Source organism: Lissotriton vulgaris, chromosome 2_1 (genome assembly GCF_964263255.1).
Source record: "Lissotriton vulgaris chromosome 2_1, aLisVul1.2, whole genome shotgun sequence".
In the NCBI taxonomy this organism is placed as follows: Eukaryota; Metazoa; Chordata; class Amphibia; order Caudata; family Salamandridae; genus Lissotriton; species Lissotriton vulgaris.
The window spans coordinates 2002770054-2002795054 of record NC_141687.1 but is presented as its reverse complement, the minus strand read 5'-3'; the positions used below and the strand labels follow the sequence as shown (position 1 = coordinate 2002795054).

Here is a 25001-nt window from a genome sequence, read left to right as displayed (position 1 = left end):
CAGGCTTTTGACCCTAAAACTGGTAGTGATTTTCCTCCTCTCGTGCTGAGTCTGAAGGCTGGAACAGACAGATTAGCATTTGAGGACCGCAAGGTACGCGTAGGATAATACCTAGAGAATTTTCCCCTTAGGTACTTCGGCCTTTGGGAGTGGACGGCTCTAAAGGTGATAATCAGGATCTTGAACAGGACCCTTTTGATTACCGGTAGCCAGTGCAAGGTATTTAATGCAGCAGATGCTGATGATCTCTTAGGCCATTTCAACACCAGCCTAGCTGCTGCGTATTGCACCATCTGAAGTTTGTGAGTGACAAGTTTGTTTATCCCTGCGTATTGGCTGTTACAGTAGTCTATCCTTGATGTCACAAGGGTGACCGTTACCGTTTGCCTAGCCGCCAAAGAAAGTAGATCGAAAAACTTCCTTAGTCCCTTGATGATACCGAAGCAGGTCCCTGCTACTGTCAGTGCCTGTTGCTTGAAAGACAGCATGAAAATTAATCCCCAAATTACGGGCCGAATTGGTGGTATGAGGCGGTATCTCTGCCTTCTCCGGCCACCACAGTTTGGGGGCAAAATCGTTTTGTGGACCCATTGGCATGATCTCCGTCTTGCCCGTGTTACATTTCAAATGGTTCTTCCCCATCCAATCGAATGTAGCCGTCAGGCAACATTTCAGATTTTCTTCCCAGTCCTGAGTATCTTTATCAAGGACCAGGATCAGTTGAGTATCATCGGCATATGCGACTACGTCAATACCGAATGATGATATCAACCTGATCAGAGGGGTGGTGTACACATTGAACAATGTCGGGCTCAAACTAGACCCTTGTGGTACTCCCGTCGTAAGTGATTTTTCCTTTGAACAGAAACCACCCAGGGTGACCACTTGTCTCCTGCCACTCAAAAATGTTTTGATCCATTCCAGGACCTTACCAGTAATGCCAGATGTTGCTAGCTGGTCAATCAAGATGGCATGTGAGACCGTGTCGAAGGCTGCCGACAGATCTAATAAGATTAGGACAGCCTTCTTACCCTGGTCCAGGGCCATACGAATGGTATCGGTGGTAAACAGGAGCGCTGACTCAGTAGAGTGCTGTCCTCTAAAGCCTGATTGATTAGGGTGCCAAGCCTCGCTATCCTCAAGGAACTTGGTAACTTGTTTATTTACGAAAGACTCCGTAATCTTACACAATATGGGGAGTAGTGAGATTGGTCGGAGATTGGATAAAGTGGTGGGGTCAGACAACTATTTTTTCTGCAGCGGTTTAACCGCCGCTAATTTCCATTCTGAGGGGATTTTGGCTGTGGCCAGTGATGTATTTACAATTTCATTAATCGCAGGGTTGACAACATCAACGATCAAGTGTAGGAGCGCAGGGGGGCATGGATCAAACGGTGACCCTGATTTGGTCGCTAGTATTGCCCGATGAGACTCCTCCAAACTGATTGGCCGAAAAATCGCCAACTGGTTCACAGGACCGTTCTCCATACAGCTACCTTCTCCTGACTCTATGACAGGGACTGGAAAATCCTTTGTGAGGCCCTGTACTTTTTCCTCAAAGAAGTCTGCAATGATGTTACAGAGGTTCTCAGAGGGCGGGATTTCTTGCACTAATGTTTTGGGGTTATTAAAGCTATTTACGATCTTAAAAATAGCTTTTTGTTTGTTGCTCGCAGTTTCTAGAGCTGCAGTATAAAATGTGATTTTTGCTTGTTTGATAAGTGCATGATATAAACTCCTCGCTGTTTTGTAGTTACAGTGCTCCTCTTCACGGTACTCTTTCCGCCACCTACATTCGGCTCTCCGTACCTCCCCTTGTTTTACTTTGAGTGACTGATCAAACCAAGGGGCTGATAGTCTCTTATGGCCTGGCCTATTTCCCCTTTTCATAGGGCCCTCCTTAACTTTAAGCTCGGACTTCCATTCCCTAAAGGTGTTATTATCTGTTTCCGGATTTCCTATCAAATGGGGCCTACACTAACTGGCCATCGCAGTCAATTCCGGGTGACCCATGATGGCTTTCCATCCTTGATTTCTAGCCAGGGTGCTTTTTCCCAACTGCTTACTTTTCACAGTACCCTCTAGTGAGAGATTAAAAGGTACCAGCGCATTATCTGTCCATGTTTGGATCTTAGGGTGATTGACCTTGAGTGTAGCTATATTGGAAGAGATGCAATCAATAATGTGGCCTGCCCTATGCGTGGATTGTGTGGTGAGAGTAACTAGCCTTAGTACATCCATGGTATCTCTAAAAGAAATAGCTGCAGCGTCTGTAGGAGAGTCAAGATGGATGTTGATATCCCCAAGAACCGTAAAATTGGAGAAACAGAGTGCCAGATTACTAAAAGCATCCCCAATTCTCTCCAGGAAGCCCTTGTGTGGGCCCGGGGGGCGATATATCAGAGCACCCGCAAACGTGAAAGTGTCATTGACCTTAATGCGAAAACCCATCCCTTCGGCCTCTTTCAAATCCTGAAGTTCAACCACAGTGCAGTTGAGGGAGTCCCTATGAATGATCGCCACGTCTCCCCCCCCCCCCCGTTTTCCCCATCTGTCCGCCCTTTGTATGCGATAGCCAGGCGGTAGGGAGTGCACTATGTCGGGATTACACCATGGTTTAAGCCAAGTTTCCGTGATGAAGAGACAATCCATGTTCTCTTCAGTTATTAAATCATGGATGTGTAATGTGTGTTTGGGCAGGCATCTATCATTAATTAACCCTCCCTTCAGATCATTACTGCCAGCTGTAAGTACGGCAATTTGTGAATAAGGGAAGGTCATCTTACATTCCCGACAGCTCACAGGGCCCTTCCATAGGGATACATCTAGTTGGTGCACACAGATATGGGAGCTAATTTGTAGTGATAAAAGCTCCTCCCTACTAAATTTCCTGTTGTTGGCTGGACGAGCAGTGTCTCCGGCCCTGTGCCTGGCCGGTGCGCGGACGGGCGCAGACGGGCTTACCTTTGGCGCGCCATCGGTGCGCCCGCTGCGGGCGTCGTTTCCATATGTGCTTTAAATAGAAGGCTGGGCTCGGTCCTATCCAACAACTGGACCGTCAACCTCAGCCAAGATGGCCGCGTCTGGTGTACTCCAAGAAGTGAGGATCTCGCTTCCTCTCTGCTGTGCTGTCTCCCTCCACAGTCAGCTCTTGCTGTGGTGGACCGGGGAGCAATGCGGCGATGAAAACTGTAGTGGTGTGAAAGGTATGCACAGGAAGCAAGTATGCCAAGTATTAATACAATTTTAAAAATTAACGTCGCAAATTTAAAAACGAGTGCAAATTTAGCCAAGCGTGCAGGCTGCCACGAATCTATGTCATTCTAGCAGTGCGCTCCAAACTATGACCCTGTAGCCCCTGAGCAGAGACTAGTAATCAGTCCGGCTTCTAACAACGCAATAGCATGCACTTTGATGTCCGTTGCCCAGTCGGCGACAAGGCAGACTATGCACTAGAGTGCTGCAAGGACTTTCGGGCTATGGCCAAGTCCTTCGGCTTCTCCACCACCTGTCCTGCACAGTCTGCCTTTCGGCCCTTTCGTGGCTACTGAAGGGGTACCCGTCCTCGTTCCATCCAGAGCCACAAGCCAAAGCTTGCTACTCCGCCCCTGCGCGGCTGGGGTTGTGTGACCCACCATCGTGGGTCTGAGGGCGAGCGAGTGGGCCAGTCCAGGATTCGCCATTATCTCCCCCACTGGTGAACCATGACGTCGGAAAGGTGGGTTTTGCAGATCGTCCGAAGGGTCTACTCCCTCCGCTTTGAAACTCCCCCTCCATCCATGCCACCTCAGTATATTGCATGTCGGAGGATCATCTGGCCCTTCGCCAACAGGAAGTTACGACTCTCTTGGCCAAGGGAGCCATTGAGCGAGTTCCTGCCCCAGAAGTTGGTTGTGGTTGCTATTCCCTCTACTTTCTTGTACCCAAGAAGGACAAAGGCCTGCGTCCTATCTTGGATCTCAGGAACGTCAACCGCTTCCTCCGGAAGGAGAAATTCAAAATGTTGACGCTAGCTCAGGTACTGTCTGCTCATGACCCTGGAAATTGGATGGTAGCGTTGGACTTGCAGGACACTTATTTTCACATCCCCGTCCTGCCTGCAGTTCACTGTAGGCCACGAGCACTTTGTTTACTTTGCTCCCTTTTGGCCTTACCAGCTCCCCACGGGTGTTCACGAGAGTGACAGCAGTGGTCGCAGCTAATTTGCGCAGCTCAGGATTTCCAGTCTTCCCCTATCTCGAAGACTGGCTCTATAAGGGGGGCTCGCCCCAGGCAGTCTGCTCCCGCCTCTAGACTACGGCGGACCTCCTGCATTCTCTGGGGTTCACTATCAAGGTGCCAAAGTCACACCGACTCCCTCTCGGAAGCTTCTTTTCATTGGAGTGGTTCCGGATACGATGCAGTTTCGGGTCGATCCTCCTGAGCAGCGAGTCCGGGATATTCAGGCTATGATTCCGATCTTTCAGCCTCTATCCTGGGTTTTGGACAGAATGACCCTGACGCTGCTGGGCCTCATGGTCTCCTACATCATGCTGGTAGATCATGCCAGGTGGCATATGCGGGCTCTGCAGTGGGACCTGAAGTTCAACTGAGCGCAGCATCAGGGGAATCTGTCCGATGTCTTCCAGATCTCGGAGGGCAGTGCACGACAATTGCAGTGGTGGCTAACAAACTGGGATTGGGTCAACCGCAGATCCCTCTCCCTTCCCCAACCAGAATACACTGGTGACGGGTGCATAACTTCTGGGATGGGGTGGCCACATGGGAGAGGCAGAGATCAGAGGCCTCTGGTCCCTCGGCGAAGTCCGAGCTCCACATCAACTATCTAGAGCTCCGTGCGATCCGTCTTGCACTAAAGGCATTCCTTCCCTCTGTTCGGGGAAGAGTAGTGCAGGTGCACACATTGCTATGTTAGCATAGGCATATTATTATTATTATTATTATTATGTTTCTTATATAGCTCCTGAATCGACCCCCGAAGGGTTATCTCCGCGCTTGCCTTGGCAACCCGTCCTGGCTTTTCCCTGTGAGCTAGCCCCTACAGGGCATCCCCAACGTGAAAGCCAGGCATCCCGCCGCGGGGGGCCGTTGTGGAGATTAAGCAAGCTTAATGCCCAGAGTTGCAGAGTGTGAACCCATGATTAGGCCAGGCACCGAAGCGAGAATTATCGAGTCCATGGACATTTGAGCTCAAGACCCTGCCGCGTCGGGAATCGAACCCTGGTCCCGGGTCTGACCTCTGCTTCAGGGTCTGCCTGCTCTAACCAGTGAGCCACACTTCTCCACTATTAGAAGATTAAACGCCATTTTGACACTTTGCAGCTTTTGCACACAACACTACATGTAACTGTTGTTGTAAGTTAAACTGCTTGCTTTTGCTTCGCATGGGAACAGTCTGTTTTTCACTTCCATAGACTTATATTGCAACCTTAGTCTGTACACTGTGTGCTGAAGTCTTCAAGGTCACAATAACAATGTATGCTATTGATTCGGGTTGATTGGCCCACACTCTAGACGCAACATGCACACAGCTGCAGCTAGCTGAAATTCCAGTGCCTTTAATATTGCACTGCATGCATTATTTGGGCACTTGGAGAAAAAACTTTTCCAGAAACAGAGAACTTTGCTAATCCTGAGATGTGATTCACCTCTGCTGATCTTTGAGGTATGGGGTTACCCATTGAAGCCTAAGAGACCTTCTATTATTATAAAACTTAACTCCTAGCAGGGGTGTATGGTTGACAAGGTGCTATACGATCTGTTTAGCACCAGCAACAATGGACAACAGCACCAACATGTGGTACCGCACCAAACATGTCAAGACGCTCTCCATCTCTGGACATGGTTGGAACATCAGGGCATATCCTTGCTGGTTCAACACCAGACAAACTCAGCCGCAGGATCACGAATGGCGTCTTCACTCTGAGGTGGCGTAAGGTCTCTTTCTGCCATGGGGAGAGTCTTGGTTAGATCTATTAGCCACCGAAGAGAACGTGCAATGTCGGCAATTCCAAGGTGACACTTGCTATGTGACACTTTTCGTCGCGAGTGGAGTTTCAGTCTTCTATACTCCTTTCAACCTATACCACTTCTGCCCAGAGTGCTGAATAAGATCAAGCGAGCCCGGGCACCAGTCATTCTTGTGGCTCCGGATTGGGCACGAAGAGTCTGGTATCCCGAGCTGTTACACATGGCCATCAATCCTCCGATCCGTCTGCCTCTTCGGGAGGATCTTCTGTTGAAGCATCGGGGGACCGTCCTCCGCCCAAACCACTCCATTCTCCACCTCCTTGCGTGGAGATAGAGCAGCGACAGTTGACCGCTTTCGACCTCCCTCCTGAAGTCTGTGATGTAATCTTGGCAGGCAGGCATCCCTCCACTAAGATGGTATATGCCTGCAGATGGAACAAATTAGTGGCATTGTGCACAGCAAAGGTTATGGATCCCCTTTCTGCATCTCTTTCTGAGGTTCTCTTGTTCCTCCTTTCTTTGGCCCAGCCGGGCTCAGCTCTGGGCACTCTTAACGGCTACCTCGGCCATTTCAGCCTTTCCTAGGTTTCCCAATGAGCCTTCTCTTTTCAAGTCCCCTGTTGTAAATCACTTCCTCAAGGGCATTACACATCTTTTTCCTCCTATTCCATTCGTCATGCCACTGTGGGACTTGAGCTTGGTTCTGACTTACCTTATGTGCGCTCCCTTTGGGCCACTTCATAACTGTCCTCTCAGACTTCTTACTTTAGGGACTGCCTTTCTGGTTGACATCACCTCTGCTAGCAGGGTGAGTGAGCTCCAGGCTGTTTCTTCAAAACCTCTTTTTCTGGCTGTTCATCTGGACACGGTTTGACTAAGAACCAGACCTTCCTTTCTTCCCACGGTGGTTACTTTCCACATTGGCCAAACCATCACTTTGCCCACCTTCTTACTGCCGCCACATCCTTCAAAAGAAGGAGAGAGGCTCCACGGTCTCGATCCAAAACCGGCACTTTTATTTGGATCGCACCAAACAATTCCGGGTGAATGACCAGCTCTTGTGGGCTACGTGGGCACCAAAAAAGGTTGGGCCATGCGCACACAAACTATTTCTAGGTGGGTCGTTTTGTGCATAAAAGCTTGCTATTCTTTGGCAAAGAAGGAGCCTCCAGTGGGGCTGCGCGATCATTCCACACGGGCGACGGCAGCTACCACTGCTTTGGGATTAGGAGTCCCACTCCATTACTTCTGTCAGGCGGCTACATGGGCATCTCTGCACACGTTCACTGAACACTACTGCCTGGATAGCCAAGTTCGGAGAGACGACTTCTTTGGCCGCTCTGTTCTCCAGGACTTTCTCGTGTACTTGGTTCGCTGATCCACCTACGGGGGTTGGTATTGCTGGGGTATCTACTCTAAGGTGAGGAATCTATAACTAACTGTCTCTTTCAGATAAACAAGTTACTTACCTTCTGTAACGATATATCTGTAAGATACATAGGTTAGGTATAGATTCCTTACTGCCCCACCCATCCTCCCCGTTCTGCAAACTGACTTCTAGGGTCAGGGAATCCCTTTCAGGGCCCTAGTTTCTGTGCATGGCACTGCGCTTCTGTCTTGGAATGTCGTGCAAAAGAACTGACGTCAGCGCACAAGGTGGCATTTAAGTAGCTACTGCGACGTCCCTGCGACCACGATGCAAACGACGAGCGTGGAGCCGACCGACTCCACCTTTCGACACGCAAGGGTACTGCTGATGAAAAATTCTCTGGATATAGTCTGACGCCTGGGGTTAAATCTAAGGTGAGGAATCTATAGCTAACCTATCTTCTCTTACAGATATATTGTTACAGAAGGTAAGTAACGTGTTCTTTAAGCTCATCCAAAACCCTTCATACAGTGTTTCCCATGGGTTTAAAGTAAAAACGTATAAACGTTGACTCACTCGACCAATCAGCTGCCTTCATAATAGAACTTAGACTAATACCTGGAACTAAAGCTTTACTTGCCATCACTCCTCTTGCCAAATGGGTTCCAAACGCAGTCACATCATCACCTCCTTTACCCAACATGCCAAAGTAGATTCAGAAACCTCTCTGAAAGGCTGCCTATAAGAAATTAGCAACTGTGTACATCCTTGCTCTGCGAACCCCACAGTCCTTTCCTCATACTGTTTCAGACAATGCTCCACACACAGCAAATCATTTCCTTCCATCCTAGGATAGAAAATCGTTCTGGACATAGCTTTGGTGCATTTCGGTAACTCAAAATAGACTCCCTCAGGCTTAAAACTTCTAGCATTCACCTCCAACACTCTTATATCCGAAACCCTCCTAAAGGACACCAAACACTACAATATCGCCATCTTCTATGACAACATTTTTACTGACATTATCTCATTACTTCCCCATCCTTCTTCTTACTTTAACACTGCAACACATCCCTAAAAGATGCATACTTCGCCTTGGGAGGAATCTCCAACCACACTTGCTTATCTATATTTTTAACCAAATCATGTTGTCCAACCAGAATTCCATCCACCAGTTCATGTCCAACTGAAATAGCAGACCTGCCGAATTTCACTGAGTTGTACACCAAGCCTTTTTTAAACAATTCCGACGGGTTCCAAAGCCCTTGCTGCACACCAATCAGACCATGTTCTCCATACCGACCTGTACGCCTTTGAAGTTCCTGGTGCCCATGATTACTTAATAAGCTCTGAAGCCTCTTCCGATAACCCAAACACCTGCCATACTCTCCTGAAATCAACTAACCCATCAGAACCAACTGACCTCCTGTTACCAACTTGTGGTAATTCCCCTGGGCGTCCACCAGTAGCTGTGGAAAACAAGGTAATACATCTGGATCATCTATCAACAGACTCATCACGTCCGGTAACCTCACCTGAGACTGCCAAAACGAAGTTATTGACACCTACTCCACATTCTCTTTCCTGACCTTCATGACCCTTCTCTGAATCGAGAAAGGAGGGAACACTTACAACTTCTCTTCCCCCAATCTTCAAGGAAAGCCTCCGGATCTAGTCTCCAACTGTAAATCTTCTGTAACTATGCATTCAACCTGACTGCAATTTTACCCATCTCCAATGGACCCCATCTCCTTTCCTAACTCAAAAAAGCCTCCCTGTTCAACCTAAATTTGCTTGCATCCTCTGGAATATTTTGAGCTTGTACCATAATCACTGTGTCCTCGCAGACACTCCAGAACGCCACTAACTAATTTTTTGACATAAGAGACTGCTGAAACATTGTCAATTTTTTTAGCAGTACACACTTCACTTGATTCTTTACAAAACTCCGCACTGCAAACGACTCTGCCAGCAACTCTAAACAATCTGATGTGCATCTCCTCCTCTTTCTCTGACCAATGGCCCCCTGTTCCCATCAAACCGCACCTTGCTTTCCATCCGTACAGACTTACATCCAACTGTATCACCATCTCTAGGACTTCCCCCAAAATAACCCCCCCGTTTCACGCTTCCACGTTCATTAACTACCACACCTCCTGCATTGCCTTCTGACTCATCACTATTTTTTGTGAATACTTTGCTCCCAAACATAAATGATACCCTTTAACCCCTTCGCTGCGGCGGGAATTCCGCCGGCGCTAAGGGGATGGGGCGGCCGAGCGGCGCTCGCATGCTCGTGACGGAGCCGCTCCGTCACGAGCCGCTGTTGAGCTGTGCTCGTGACGGAGCGGTTCCGTCACGAACGCGCCCGCTCAATGGAACGCTCGCGCAGGCGCGAAATTCGCGCCTCGCAGGCGCGCCGAGCGAGCCATGACGGAACCGCTCCGTCATGAGCACAGCTCAGCCGATGCTCATGACGGAGCGGTTCCGTCATTAGCATAGAACGGGTTAAAACTATGAAGAGCCCTATAATGCAGGGGTGCTGGAACGATCGCCCGAATGTATGCTGATAAAAGTCCCAACAACTTCGCAATCTGACGCAAAGATATCCACTGAGTGCTTTGCTCTCTTTAACTCCTTGTGTATCTTTTTCAAAGGTAACTTCAACACACCCTCCATGGTGTGTCTGAAAACCTAAAAATGTAATGTCCTGCTCTGGAATCAAACAAGACTTCTCCTTGTTCACCACGGATCCTAAATCCTCCAACATCCTCACAGCTAGCTCCATCTGATCTCACTTTTCTCCGCCATGATCAACACATCATTTAAATGCACTGTCAGCCAAACCCCTCGCAACCTAAACCATGACCTTCGTAAAACACTGTGGCGCTGACATCAGACGGAATGGTAGGCTTTTGAATCTCCATCGCTTCCCTTTTCCCCGGAACATTTGATAATCCCTTAACTCTTCACACACTGGGATTGTTAAATAAGCATCCTTTAAATCCAGCCTTGTTAACCAATCCCCTTTTCTTAATAAGTCTCTCAACATGTGAATTCCTGCCATCTTGAGTGATTGTAACACACTCAATTGTTTAGTTCTCTCTAATTTAAAACTGGTCTCATCCCTTTGTCCTTTTTCTCTACAAAACATGTTAGACACTGTTGTGCCCTCTTTATGTCCCTTTCTTGAAAAGAACGTCCACCTCTTGAGATACCAATCTCTCCTGTTCCGTTGAAAACAGTAGTAGCCTGGAACAAAATTCCTGCACTGGTACCGATATGTATGATATCCCTCAACTGTCCTTATCACCCATGGAACTTGTGTAATTTCTCTACATCTTGTTACAGACTGAGCTTGTCTGCGGCCTAGTTATACAAGGTTACATGGATGGTTGTTTCTTGAACTCACCTGTACCTTCACTTGCTTTTCTCTCACTCCATGATTCACGCAATCTGGCTCTCTGTCTCTGAGGGTAAAATCCTCCTTGATCCAACCTATGCCCATATCCATAGGGTCTGAAACCTCGAATGAAAAAACCCCGAGTGATCCTTTTCCCTCGGCTGGGGAATCAACCCTGCATTCTCCCAGCCCCACTAAAAACCCTACAGATGTCCTTTTGCACTTTTTGTAAAGAATTAAAAATGCAACAGACTTGGATATGTCCTTGAGGAACTCCTCGCCAAACAACATCCCATTACTCTCTCCAACAAGCTCTTTGATTGCCAGTTCCGCTAGTTTGGGATCTATTTTCATGAAAATGTTTTTGTGCCTTGTATGTTTTGTATTGCGATTTATATAGCGCACGTATCACCCGAAGGCATCAAGGCGCTTGCTTAGGGAACCCGTCCTGGTATTCCCCTGTGAGATACCCCGGCAGGGTATCCGCAAGGTGAAAGCCAGGCATCCCGCCGCGAGGGGCCGTTGTGGAGATTAAGCAAGCTATTGCCCAGAGTCGCAGAGTGTGAACCCGTGAATCGAGTAGGCACCGGAGCGAGAATTGTCGAGTCCATGGACATTTTAGGACTCAAGACCCTGCCGAGCCGGGAATTGAACCCTGGTCCCGGGCTGACCTCTGCTTCCAGGTCTGCTTCCTCTAACCAGTGAGCCACACTTCTCCACTGCCTTTCCATGCACAAGGCTGCATAGGTAGTGCTGGGTAAACAGATTACTGTCCGGATGATGAAGCTCAAACAGATCCACGCCTGTATCGTTAGTCTGTGCCGCCTTGATCAAATCAATCACCTTCGTAAGTGGCCCTAAAATACCCAAGAGTCTATCTTGGCACCCCTTCAGGCCATTATCTAACTGTTTCCTCGGTTCTCTGCCAATTTTGTTGAGGAAACTCAACATCTTCGGATCCAACTGTAAAGTTGACCTCGGACACTCGGAACGTAGTCTCATCTGAACCTCCTTAGGGGTTAGTTTGAAACATATTGAGCCACATGCTCTGCTGAGTTGTCAAGGGGTGTTGTATCAGTAGGAGAAAAAACATTTCCTCTCCCTGTGGGTCAACAAAATTACCCAATTCCAATTTTCTTTTTTGTGTCCAAGGGGAGGATGTGGGATAACGGCGTGAGCTGGGGAACCAGGTCTGAGTCTGGCGGGAGGCTCAAACATCCTATGATTCTGGTCACATCACTTAATCTCCCAATGCCTAGAAATAAATGTGTCCATCTGTAATGCAACTGGTGCTCATGTAAAGCACTTTGATACCATTGGGTCAAGTTTGCGCTATATAAAATTGCAAAAAATATATATATTTTTTTTCTTACTTTTAACGCTCATCCTCCGTTTTATCTAGCTCTGACGAGCATGATAACGCAACATCTCCTCTTGAAGATAACTCATCACATGGTACTACATTATTATGGCCCTTCCCTTTTGCCTTTCTGGCATCTTTTTTTGTCTTTCTAGCACATCCTGCATCTGGGACCTTACTCTCGGACACTTCTGTGTGCTTCTTTTTTTTAAACTATTTTAGAGCTTTCAGCCTTTAAACCACTAGCTACCGACAGCACCTCTCCTGTTGACCAAAATCTCTACTCGTCTGTATTCTTTAAATCATTTTTTTCTTAAAGTGCCTCTGTAAACTACTATCTATTTTCCTGTCCATCCTCTCTGCCAAATCCCCAAACATTTTTTCCATACATTCTTTCATTTTTTTCCTCTAAAGCATTTCCTTCATCCTGCACCATCGCTATATTTATTATCTTCCTCAAAACATTCAATTCTTGCAAATCCCACTACCTTCCAATAATTTCCAGCTGACAGATTGACAACTGACTGGAAATTCCTATGTGCAGCAAGGCAATAACCTTCCTACGTAAATGTAATGCCCAAAATATATTCGCGTAATTCTATGTCAGGACCGGAGGCTTCAGATTATGCTATATCTTCCTTCGCTTTATTAACATAAAGACTCCACAGCAGCTCAGGAAAAGATATAATAAGAACAAAAAATGCTTTAAACATAAAGCATTGACGTAATGTTCAACAAATCAATAACAACTCCCAAGAGTCTCTTTGCATAACAATAGTCCATAGTCCTTCTACTCTGTCCATCATCACTATATAACCGGACTTCTCATCATCTTCCTCCTCTTTCTTCGCTGCTCCCGCAGCCAGATAAGTGCTTTTCCTATTTTTCCCTTTTTTCAATGTGATTGATTGTATTGTGTACGATCGTTGGGGGACTCATTGCATGGTTTATTCCCTTACAGAGTCCCCGGTTGCGGGAACGTTCTTCGTTCCTACGCGACTTTATTTCCCACTTGTGTGCGGTGTGTACATAGACCGCCAGGGGGCGGCCTGTTGCCTCGCCGACTCTTCGGCGCGCCTCCGCAGTGCCAGGAGCCGCGCCGTGGAGTCTGCTTGCGCAGGTGCCAGCCCTCGCGTACCCCTCTGACGCCTGGTGACCCGGGTCTGTAATTTCCTACTCTTGACGCCCCGTTGGGGTCGGTATAGCGGCTCAGACCGCGTGAATCACCTTCGGGTGTCCTTTGTGCACCTCTTTTATCCGAAGTGTGGCCTAGCGCGCTTGAGGGGAGCGACGACCCGGTCCCGGCGAGGAGGGTCTGCGCGCTTGGGGGTTGGTGCAGCCCACCTGCCACGTCAGTTGGCCCAAAACGTGATCGCAGCCGCTTGGCCTGCCCACATTCGAGATCTTTCTCAGTTGCCGCCCTCTTGGGTGCCCCGCATTTGCCCTTGGTTCCGGGAAGGAAGGGGAATACGAGGAAGAACCCTGCCCCTATCTGCAGGACGACGAGTTCTACCAGGCGGTGGACAATTCCATCTACCGCTGCGTGACGGAGGTGGTAGGCCCCATGGAAGACCGCCTTTCCGCCCGCATCGTGGAGGAGTGCGCGAAGCTGGCAGCGGCGCAGGTGCCTCCGTCCCCCGAACTCCCGGGGACGTCCGGCGGGTTGCCACCCGCCCCGAAGAGGCCTTGTAAGGAAGGGCCGTCATCGGAGGCCCAAGGTGTGGACAGGGGCGCTTTTGAACGGCTTCGAGACGCCTTCCTGGCTAAGGCGACAGCGGTGCCCCCTGCGCCCTTGGTGGACCCTAGTGCTTCGAAGGACGTATCTACGGCCCCCGCCTCCCCGATCTACGACTCTCCGGACTCGGATGACGACGGGGAGTCAACCCGATCTTGGCTTCCGGCGCCCTCTGCCAAGGAAATGCCCCGGGATGAGTCGGGCATGCTGGACCCGGACGAGATAGTCCACCCCCGCTCCGCGGCCTGGGCGCCGGGGGAGACGGTGGCGAAGTTTGTCGCGGGCAGGCTGCGCAAGCCCCTGGAGAAGGAAGCGAGGGGTTGCCTACGTGGGGAGTGTCCTCGGCCAACTTTGGAAGGGAAAGTGGCCATGACCCCGGAATTGGATGCCAAGATGGCCACCTTCTTGGCGAAATTTATGAAGGACCCCAGGAAAGGGATTGACCGGTCCTGGCGGGCCTGCCAGGACAAATTGTTGGATGTGGTCGGGCCCGCCACGAAGATCCTCGACATGGCGGAGGAGGCTAGAGCGAATGGCACCGCCATTTCACCGGAGGTGCTCTCGAATTGGGCCCAGAGGGTGATTGTGTTCCTGGGCAACGCCAACTGTGCCCTGTCCACTGAGAGGCGGCGTTCGCTCCTAATCAAGCTGGACCCAAAGTTGGGGGACCTGGCCTCGTCGGAGGCGGGTGCTGTGGCCCAGGGAGGCCTCTTCGGCGAGCCCTTCATCAGGGAGCTGGGCAAGTTTGTGAATACGTTCACGTCGCTGGATAAGGCCCAGTCTAGCATCAAGAGAGTGTTCCACCAGCGTTTCTCTGGAGGGGCCGGTCGCGGTAGGGGCCGCGCGATCGGCCGTGGTCAGCAGACCAACAACAGAGGACAAGGCTCCGGAAGAGGTCAATACCAGACCTCTGCCAACTATACAAACTTCTACCCCACCAGGGGACAGCGCTTCGGTGGCAGAGGGTTCAAGAAGAACTCCGGACAAGGCAATGCCCCCGGTAAGTGTACTTTGTTTGGATCAGGTTCCAATTGGGGGGCGGCTGGCAAGCTTTTACGAGGAGTGGGAGTTGCTCACTGCCGACGCTTGGGTTTTGCAAACTGTACGAGGTTTCCATATCGAGTTTTACGACCAACCCACTCAAGCGAGGCCCCCGCGCCCGATGAGTTTTGCAGAGTCAGACGCGCGATTGATAGACGGGGAGATCTCGGACTTGCTGCGCAAGGGAGCCATCCGTCTATCAAAGCGCCACCCGCATGGGTTCCTCAGCAACGTCTTTTTAGTGGACAAGACGGATGGGGGCAAAAGACCTGTGATCAACCTCAAAGAGTTCAATGGGTGGTTGGTCTACCGGCACTTCAAGGTGGAGGGTATCCACCTCCTTCGAGACGTGCTCCTCCCTTGGGATTGGATGGTGAGACTAGATCTCAAGGACGCCTACCTGGTCGTCCCCATCCACCCCCCTCATCGTCGTTTCCTACAATTCCTGTGGGACGACAGGGTGTTCGAATTCACCGCTCTGCCGTTCGGTCTTTCTTCGGCCCCGTGGTGCTTCACGAAAGTCCTCCACCCGGTGGTGGAGTTTCTCAGAAGTCAAGGGGTCCGTATGCTAGTGTACTTGGACGATATCCTCCTCATGGGGCAGTGCCCAGAGGTGCTGGCGGGCCAGCTGCGTCGAGCTGTCGGCCTGCTCCAGAGACTGGGGTTCGTGATCAACGGCTCCAAGTCGGTTTTGGTTCCCACTCAGCAGATCACCTTTTTAGGTTTCGTGGTGGACTCGGTACAGGCGGTCTTGAGCCTGCCGGGTCGGAAGGTCGCAAAGATACGACACCTGCTTCGGCAGACGATCGCGAGAGATCGCACGTCCCTGCGACATATCGCCAAGGTGGTGGGTCTTCTCTCGTCCTCCATCCAGGCGATTTTCCCAGGCCCGCTGCACTACAGGGCTCTCCAGCGCCTGAAGGCGCAGCATCTACGCCGTGGGATGAGTTACGACCAGTGGGTTCCCCTCACGGACGAAGTGAAGGAGGAAATGTCATGGTGGCTGTCTCACATGGAGGCATGGAATGGTCGGGCGATCTTCGGTTCGGCTCCGGACCTGATCATAGAGTCCGACGCCAGCAGGTCCGGCTGGGGTGCCCGGTGCGGGGATTTTTCCACCGGCGGCGCCTGGTCTTCAGAAGAACAACAATTGCATATCAATTGTTTGGAGCTCCTTGCGGGCTCCTTCGCGGTTCGTTGTTGGACCAAAGATTCGGTCGAAGCTTGTGTCCTGTTACGGATGGACAATATTTCGGCGGTCCGTTATGTGAACCATCTAGGAGGTCCTCGGTCCCGCGCCTTGGCGGACTTGGCGAAGGACTTCTGGGATTATTGCCTGTCCCGTCACATTGCGGTGACGGCGGAGTATCTGCCGGGTCAATGCAATCAAGTGGCGGATTGGCATTCCAGACATCTCAGGGACGCCAGCCAGTGGAAGCTGGATCCGGAGGTTTTCCGGTGGCTGCACACCCTCTGGGGTCCCTTCTCGGTGGACCTCTTTGCGTCCCGTCTCGACCACCAGCTGCCGCGTTTCTTCAGCTGGAGGCCGGACCCTCTAGCGGAGGCCACGGACGCGTTCTTGCAGGATTGGAGTCGGGAACAACCGTTCGCGTTTCCCCCGTTCTCCATGATAATGCGGACAGCGGCCCAATTACGCCGCCAGGGAGCGGAGCTGGTGTTGGTTACACCACTCTGGAGGTCTCAAGTGTGGTTTCCGGTTCTTCTGGAACTTTCTTGGGATTTTCCAATCCTACTCCCCCTGTTTCCTCTGCTCCTGACAGATCCGGATCAGAAGCCGCATCCCCTCGTCATGCAGAACTCTCTCCGCCTCGTGGCGTGGAGGCTCTCAGGAGACGCTGGTCGCTCCCGGGCCTTTCGGGGTCGGCTGAGCACTTGCTCTCCAAAGCATGGGCCGATAGTACGGCGAAGCGTTACAGATCCGCTTGGCTTAAGTGGATGCGTTGGTGTTTACGAAGGGATCTGGATCCCTTGGTCGCAGGCCTCGTTCCCGTGCTGAATTTCCTGGCACATCTGGCCGACAAGGGCCTAGCGTATAGGACGATCAATGCTATTCGATCGGCGATTTCGGCTGGCCATGACAACATCGATGGCCATCCAGTGGGGGAACATCCTTTTGTGTGCCGGCTTCTGCGGGCTATCCGCCTCGCGCTGCCTCCGGAACCCAGGTACTCCGTCCTTTGGGACGTCAATTTGGTTCTGAATTTGTTCCTGTCGTGGCCGGCCAATTCCTATCTGTCTCTTAAAGAGCTGTCGGCGAAGTTAGCCATGTTGTTATGTCTGGTTTCTTGTAGACGCGTCTCTGACGTGCGCGCGCTGGATGTCTCTGCACGCATCTTTTCCCCGGATGGGGTTACTTTTACAGTAGGCCGACGCACGAAAACGTCGTCACGTTCTATTTCATATCCAGCTTTTCTTGACACTCCTAAGTTGTGTGTCGTGCAATGCCTCAAAGCATATGAGGACCTGACCTTGGATCTGCGCCCTCCGGGCGAGCGTCAGCTGTTGATTGCCCTGCGGAAGCCACACAAAGCTGTCTCCTCCCCCACTATTGCTCGTGGGTGCGGTGGGTCATGCAAGAAGCGGGCATCAATACTTCTCTCTTTGGAGCACACTCCGCCAGGGGGGGCATGGCCTCTGAGGCATTCTCGGTGGGTGCTCGTCTAGAGGACCTAATGCGAGCGGCGGATTGGTCCTCGGATTCCACCTTCAAGAGGTTTTATTTTAAGCCGGTGGTGAATTTGGCCCAGTTGGTGGTAAGTAAGCTTTGAACTAGCATAATCTGAAGCCTCCGGTCCTGACATAGAATCGAAATTTGCCTAACTTACGTAACGGTAAGTTTCAATTCTATTAAGGACACGGAGGCGAGGATTATCCCACCCAGGCTACAGTGGTGTCTCTACCCACCCGTATGGCAGTAAGTAAAGCGTTTTCCTTTACGTTGTCGGTACTGTATTAATCGCTGAATGCTCCTCGCCTTGTTGTCGCATTCCTGACCACCTCGCTGATGCTGTTCCTTTTTCGACAGGCAGCGACGGTGCTAAACAGGACCAATGAGGCTCAAGCGTGATCTGCGCGAAGAAAGAGGAGGAAGATGATGAGAAGTCCGGTTATATAGTGATGATGGACAGAGTAGAAGGACTATGGACTATTGTTATGCAAAGAGACTCTTGGGAGTTGTTGTTGATTTGTTGAACATTACGTCAATGCTTTATGTTTAAAGCATTTTTTGTTCTTATTATATCTTTTCCTGAGCTGCTGTGGAATCTTTATGTTAATAAAGCGAAGGAAGATATAGCATAATCCTCGCCTCCGTGTCCTTAATAGAATTGAAACTTACCGTAACGTAAGTTAGGCAAATTTCGATTCTTTCTTTACCTTATACTGCTATTTCTGAAACCTTTAAAATGCCTGCTGTACTCAAACCGTACCGCGGCCTCAATCTACCAAACCAAACACAAAATGCGAGTCGCTGTTTCTTCGTGACTGAAACCTTTCCTCAGCCGCAACCTTCATATCGGCCTGCCTTCTCCTGGCTCCTCTCATGCGATACCGCGTCACGCACATGCACATAAGTGCATTATTTGAATAAAAACCAAAGGCCTCCACTGCTGTACTTTAAACCGTTCACTTTCCCACAGCGTATTTCCCCAAAGTAACCTACGTTTTTTGCGCACTCACCTGGTTACCAAAAAAGAAACCTTTTGTTTCAACCAAGCCTTGCTCCTTTCGTTTGGATTTAAATACAAACTAGAAACAACGCAATCTTCTCCAACTCAAGTCTTTAAAAGACCAAAGCCACTCCAAATAATTTTTCCCAGCATAAATCGCATCCACTTCTCATACTATTAAGCTAAAGATTCATACTAAAAAATCCCCTTATTGAGAAACACATTGTATCATTTTAAAACGACCTTTTTCTTCCAACACTGTATTTTCTCTTTAAACAACTTCAGTCTAGCTCAACAACCAACATACTTTCTTATAAACGCTAAGTACGCTAAATAGCGATGTATACTTGGATGCTTAGATACATCGCTACTTAGCGTGCTTCGTTGAGACTGGAACACCCCCATCCCCATTACAATCAGATAGGCAGACTCATGTACCTACTCGGGCTCCCTTGTGGATTGCCCTCTCCTTGGTTAACGAGCTGGCCAGCTCGTTCGATCCACTGTTTCACTGCAGGTTCACCCTAACTTGCAGTTGGCATTGTCTCAGGCATGTAACCTAATGTCCTGATGATGATACCTCAATTTAATGTATGGCATCGAAACGTCGTCGACTCTTTCACACCTTAACACAATCATACTGCTCATTTCAATGCGCAATGGGGTTTTTCTTTATTTTTGCTTCCAAAAATTGCTGAATTACTTTGCAAGCATTAAGCTTTGCCTGAGTCTTCCTTTTGTTCATACCTTGCTTGAAGCAAGTTTGTGTTCCCACTTTATTGCTGTGTCACAAATTCTGAAAGATTAAAAGTATTCCTGTCCAACTGGACAGCGCAATATAGATTTCATTGAATGTTTATATATTTATTACTATTCCCTTATTGCTCCTGTGAGGGACTCTTTGTTTGTAGTAGACAGAGTCTCTAGCTGACAAAGCGTTACCGAAGATAAGTAACATGTTCTATAAGATGATGTTGTTTGATGTAATTTGTGAATTAATGTGGTCTTCAAAAGTGAGATATTGTCCAAGAATACCACCCTGGCTCCTTGCTTTCTTGTTCTGGAAGATGCTATGCTTCTTGATAATGGGATTGATAATGGAAGCTCCAAGTGACAACATTGTTTTGGATAATCCTAGAGTTGAAATCTTGGATTTATTTACACACTGAGGCACAGCATATTGGCATGTGTCCTGCTTTTGATGGATTTGAGGATTTCTGAAGAACATTCTATCTGCTCAGACCTGTCTTGTGCATGGCTTGTATAGAGCTGTGTCTTTTGTGTAGATTCAACAGCCTGCGTCAGAAACCCTAGGCACTTGGCAACTTTTAACAGAGATGGGGGAGATTGTGTTTTAGCCATATTTATTCACATATTGGCTTATGCCTTGCAATCAAAACGTGAATGCTGTGTACAACTGCTAGGCTCAGAAAGTCAAGGATGTTGCGAGAAGGAGAGAGAGGGACAACGTTTGAGAGTAGACAGATATCCCAGGATTGGATGAAGAAGAGGGTCAGGGGTCTCAGTAGCAGAGTTCCTTACCGGTAACTTTATCTTCCAAGATTGAAGAAAATCACCTCTGCGCGATTCCTTTGTATATCCTGTTTTATCAAAGTGCGTAGTGTTACTAGGTTTCCCAGATTCTTGGAGTTCCGCGTCCCAAAAAATATTAAATGGGGTTAACTGCAGGTCATGATGTGGCTGTAGTTTCGGTATTTTTGTATCCCGTGAACACATAGATCTCAGGGGACCCTTTTTTGTCTAGGCTAGAGGAAGCTTTAACTTTTTCTCCAGACTTATGGAATCCATTAATAACCAATAATACACATTATTATTTGCAGTGGAAGGGGCTTTAGGTGAGCCTCCTTCAACTATGCTCAGTCTGTTCGAGTGTCACTTAGATTCTCGATCAGCCAACATGCCTAAAGTTGACAGTTGGTCAACCTTCCTCAATCACTGGCTTTTTGTTGATGCCATGCACATCAAATGTCATCCCACAGGACAGGTGTTTGTTCTGTCATGCAGAGTGAGTGACAGCATTGTTACTGCAGAGGTACACATATGGAAGGGGAAACGGGTGAAGGAGGAGCAACAGGGAAAGAAGTCCATCTCTAAAGCGACTCCAGCTGCAATAATATGCTGAACATGTTCAAAGGAGGACATTGATTGGCTACATTTATTTTTACATCGACCCCGCAAGGCTTTGCAGTGTTATGTTGGCACTTACCGACGTTGCCCTTTAGCCAGACTTGGCTCTCATGCACATTGAAATGCAAACACATGCACACAGGACGCAGCAGTTTTAGAACCCTTACTGTTATTGATGTTTTGCTAGGAGCGCTTCAGAAAGATCATTCCTAATCTTCCATGACAGCCTGTTGAGAAGTAAATTAGCTCTAAGTATAACGTTTCTTACCTGTTCAAAACATATATACTGCCAAAACGGTCTTATTATTGCTTCAATTTAAAAAAAATTCTATTTTCAATATCAGTACATGTAACACAGATTATTCTTTTTTTTGTTGCAGTTTTGCTGTAAAAAGTCCTTGATTTCACACCTGATCCTAGGGAGCTTCATGTTTGATATATATATTACACTTGCCTTTCCACTGCAGTACAATGATTGCATGTGAGTGGCCAGGGTGCAGCAGTACTACTCTTCCAGTCCGTCTTCTATTCCCCTTGGAAGAAGGGCTATTCCTCAAGGTGTTCTGCTCTCATTCTCTGCTGTTCCCTCACTCTTGTCCCACCACAAATCTTTGGGAACATTCTGCTTACTCAGCGGCCAATCCAGTCCGACACTGATCAACAACTTAACGGCAGGAATTGTTAGAATTTGCCCTTTTCTGCAGTCATCCCCAAACCTTTTGCCTTCACCCTCCTGCTTTCTGAATCTATTGTTGAAATCTTTTAGAGTTCTGGGAACTTTACCACTGCTTGTCAGTGCTAAAGTGCTTGTGCTCGCTCCCTTAAACATGCTGAGATTCGCTTACACCCAATCGGCCCATTAAATGTGCTTGTCGGTCCCTAGTAAGGTAGTACTATATGTACTCAGGGCCTGTTAATTAAATGCTACTAGTGGGTCTACAGCACCCATTGTTCCACCCACTTATGAAGCCTTTTAAACATATTTCAGGCTTGCCATTGTAGCCAGTGTGTGCAGTTTTTAACTGCTATTTTAACCTGACAATATAAACCCTTTTGCCATGCCCAAACCTTTCTTTTTAAAACACCTGTCACCCTCTGGATAGGTCCTGAGGGATGTATGACATCACAAGTTTTACAACGCATGCCTTTACAACGCATAGTGTTGAGGGGTGCTGGATAGTGAATAGTTTAATTTACTATTCCAACTCCAGTCCCCGTGGATAGTAGGGAAGGTGTTGGATAGTAAATTAAATCTATTCCCTATCCTAGAGCGCCCCCCAGCGCAATGCGTTGTAATGGTTTGCGTTGTAAAAGTTGCGATGTAAAGGGACTGCGTGGTAAAAGTTGCGTTGTAAAGGATGTTTCCTGGTTCTGAGCAGCCCGTAGGACAGGATGCTGTGTGTTTAAAAAGTTGGACATGTCTTTTCATTTTTACATTTTTCACTATTACAAGGCCTACTTCACCCACAGGATAACCTTGGGTTACCTTATTAACTTTAATAAGTGATAACTTTCAATTGAGAGAAAGTAGGAATATCGAGTTTGGTGCCTAACAAATTGTATTTTAAAACCATCTTAATGGTAAAGTTGGATTTTAAGTTGCAGCTTTGTAAATACCACTTGTAGAAAGTATTTTTTTTTATTTACAAAGGAATAGTGGTCCTACACAGCATAGAGTTATGACTGTAATTTACACAGAAATACAATGATGTATATTTACATATATCCCAATGGATAATATAATGTATTTTGGAAACTACAAAGAAAACACACAAGTGGGACAGTTTACAACAAAAAAATTGAGTTACCAAACTCAGGCATTTGCACATAATGGCCGAGATACAATTAGTAATTAGGCCAAAGATCATACATAGTAGTGTTATAGCACATATGAATAACAAAAATATAGATTTGTGTGCTGAAGTCGATGTTTTGATCCCTCAACAAGATAATGGGATCATCATCAGCGCATAGCAATTGATGCTTGAGAAGAATGCCTGCAAAAGGGGATTGTGTGGCTGGTCCCTCATGAAGTAATGGTAAGGATTTCCAGCCACGAGAATTCCTGTAAGTTCTAAATCAACGTAATTCATACACGATGTGCAAGCAATTAATGATTGGCTACTACTGCTAACAGGGAGTCGCAACATGCTCAGATGAGAGTAATTTGCAGTATGATGAACTCTGAACCGGAGTCAGTCTCGGTGTATCTCCGTGTCACAAACCTATATTTTTGTTATCAATATGTGTTATGGTTCCACCATGTATGTTCTTTGGCCTAATCACGAAATTGTCTCCCAACCATTATGTGCAAACACCTGAGTTTGGTAACTCTAATTTTTAGTTGGAAATAAGTTGAAAATTGATGATTAGAAAGATAAATGCCTCTTCATATTTCTTTCACTCTGCTTACCATTGCCCAGATTAATTTCGTATAGGGAACTGCATATCCCCACATAGTACAACATTAGACAGAAGCAAAAAATGAGCTCTACACGAGATTGTGAGCAGAGCTTTGTTGTTGGCAGGTAATAAGTCCCACTAAACTGAAAGTTTTCCCTGTATCTTCCCTAATGTCTCAACACACCTAATCAAGAGCCGATAATGTTACTGATAATATTGTCAAACCTTCATCTTTGCTTGGATTGGCTTACCAGAGGAGAGGTAGTAATAGGCCTTTCACTGCATGGACAGTCAAAGAACTACTAATGTCTTATGGCAGATGAGATGCGAGGTCAGAAGTGTCTGATAACAGAGTCTCTACTGTCAGAAATCTATTGGTTCCCCACCTCTAAGTGAGGTGTTTGATTCACCACTCTCTAAATGCCTCCAAGTCCCCATGTCTTTATTAATATACAACCTCCAACCCCATCTTTGTAATCATGGGCTTATCTTATAACGTGCATGCATAACTTTGAGAGCAGGACGTTAAGGAGCTTTATTGGCTATGGTAGGAGTCTTTCAAGCTAGTGTATGTTTCCTCTTTGTAATAGCAGGATATTAAAGGGTATTTTTTAAAGTAACATTTATGTTTTTGCAGGTCGTGTTTACGCAGTATTGTCAAGAAGAGAAGGGCGAGTTTTACTTGAGGAGATGAAAGAAGGAACAGATATGTTCATTATTAAGGCAGTGCTTCCTGTAGCTGAAAGTTTTGGTTTTGCTGATGAAATACGAAAACGGACAAGTGGCCTTGCTAGCCCACAACTGGTATTTAGCCACTGGGAGGTAAGATGTGTATTGGGCTTCTTTAGTTTACAAACAGCTGAGTTGTTCAGCCCAACCATTTATTTCTCTGTTTCTTGTTTTACATATTGCAAACTTCACAAAGCGCTGTACAACGATCATCAGTAGTGTCACGAGGAGTAGAAAACCATATACTGAGGTAGTGTACAAAGTGAAATAATCAGAGGGTTTGTATATTTAGAATGCAGGAGGCTATACTCATTACACAGTGGGTAAAATGATGAGGAGGGCAAGACAGCATAAATGTTAATAGGAAGGAACATGATAAAACAATTGCTGACAATTTGGGAGGAGATGAACCTTGTTGATGGATATTTTGAATCATGGATATATTTGATCATGTTTATTGGGAGTGCATCAAATCACCAAGGTGAGAGAGAATACTACAGTAGAACAGGACAGGAAATCAGAGTTCAGTACATGTCAGGAAAAGGACTGTAACATTTGACCTTACATTGATAATAGCAGCGGTTACATGGGAGTGGATTGCATGAGAATATATAAACATGGAAAATAATTGGAGCACTATATAAATCAGAGAAGGGGCAGTAAGAGTAAATCATGTTGCTAAAGACACATGCCTACTACATTATAATACACAGAAGCCTGCAACTCTCATAAAAGCCTGACTCTAGTTTCCTTAATACAGCAGTTATGACATAACTAGTTACCTGTAATAACGAAATGACATAACTCCTGTACTGTAAGAAGTAATTACAGTTGAGTTATGATGTTATAATGCGTCTTGTCAGAGCCAGCAGTCAAGGTGAAAGGCGACCACAGAGCATAATTACAGCTGCAGTTTAAACAACAAAATTGAGAACTAGCTTTTCATTCTGATCTACTTTTCTAAAATGAAAATTAATCCCTTGCTTGCGTCGGGCAGCCCCCGACCCCCCAATGCCACGGTGGGCGTGTGCGTCGGACAGCCGGGAGCCGTCCGATCTGCGCATGCGTGGAATTTTGGCGCACCGCAGCGAAATTCCGGCCGCGCCCAAGGGGTTAGTCAACAAAAGGAGATATTTATGACAATATGTTTATTT

The 25001-nt window shown here is 47.7% G+C and overlaps 1 protein-coding gene across 4 annotated transcripts in view; it reads left to right on the top strand.

The window, feature by feature from the left end:
• The window catches only part of EFL1 (elongation factor like GTPase 1), a 1188367-nt gene that overhangs the window by 977794 nt on the left and 185572 nt on the right, over positions 1 to 25001 (top strand). For all 4 annotated transcript variants that reach the window (XM_086958226.1, XM_086958223.1, XM_086958224.1 and 1 more), the window contains exon 19: positions 23756 to 23940. In XM_086958226.1, the coding sequence (XP_086814352.1) occupies positions 23756 to 23940 (185 nt within the window). The remainder of the gene's footprint in view (positions 1 to 23755; positions 23941 to 25001) is intronic.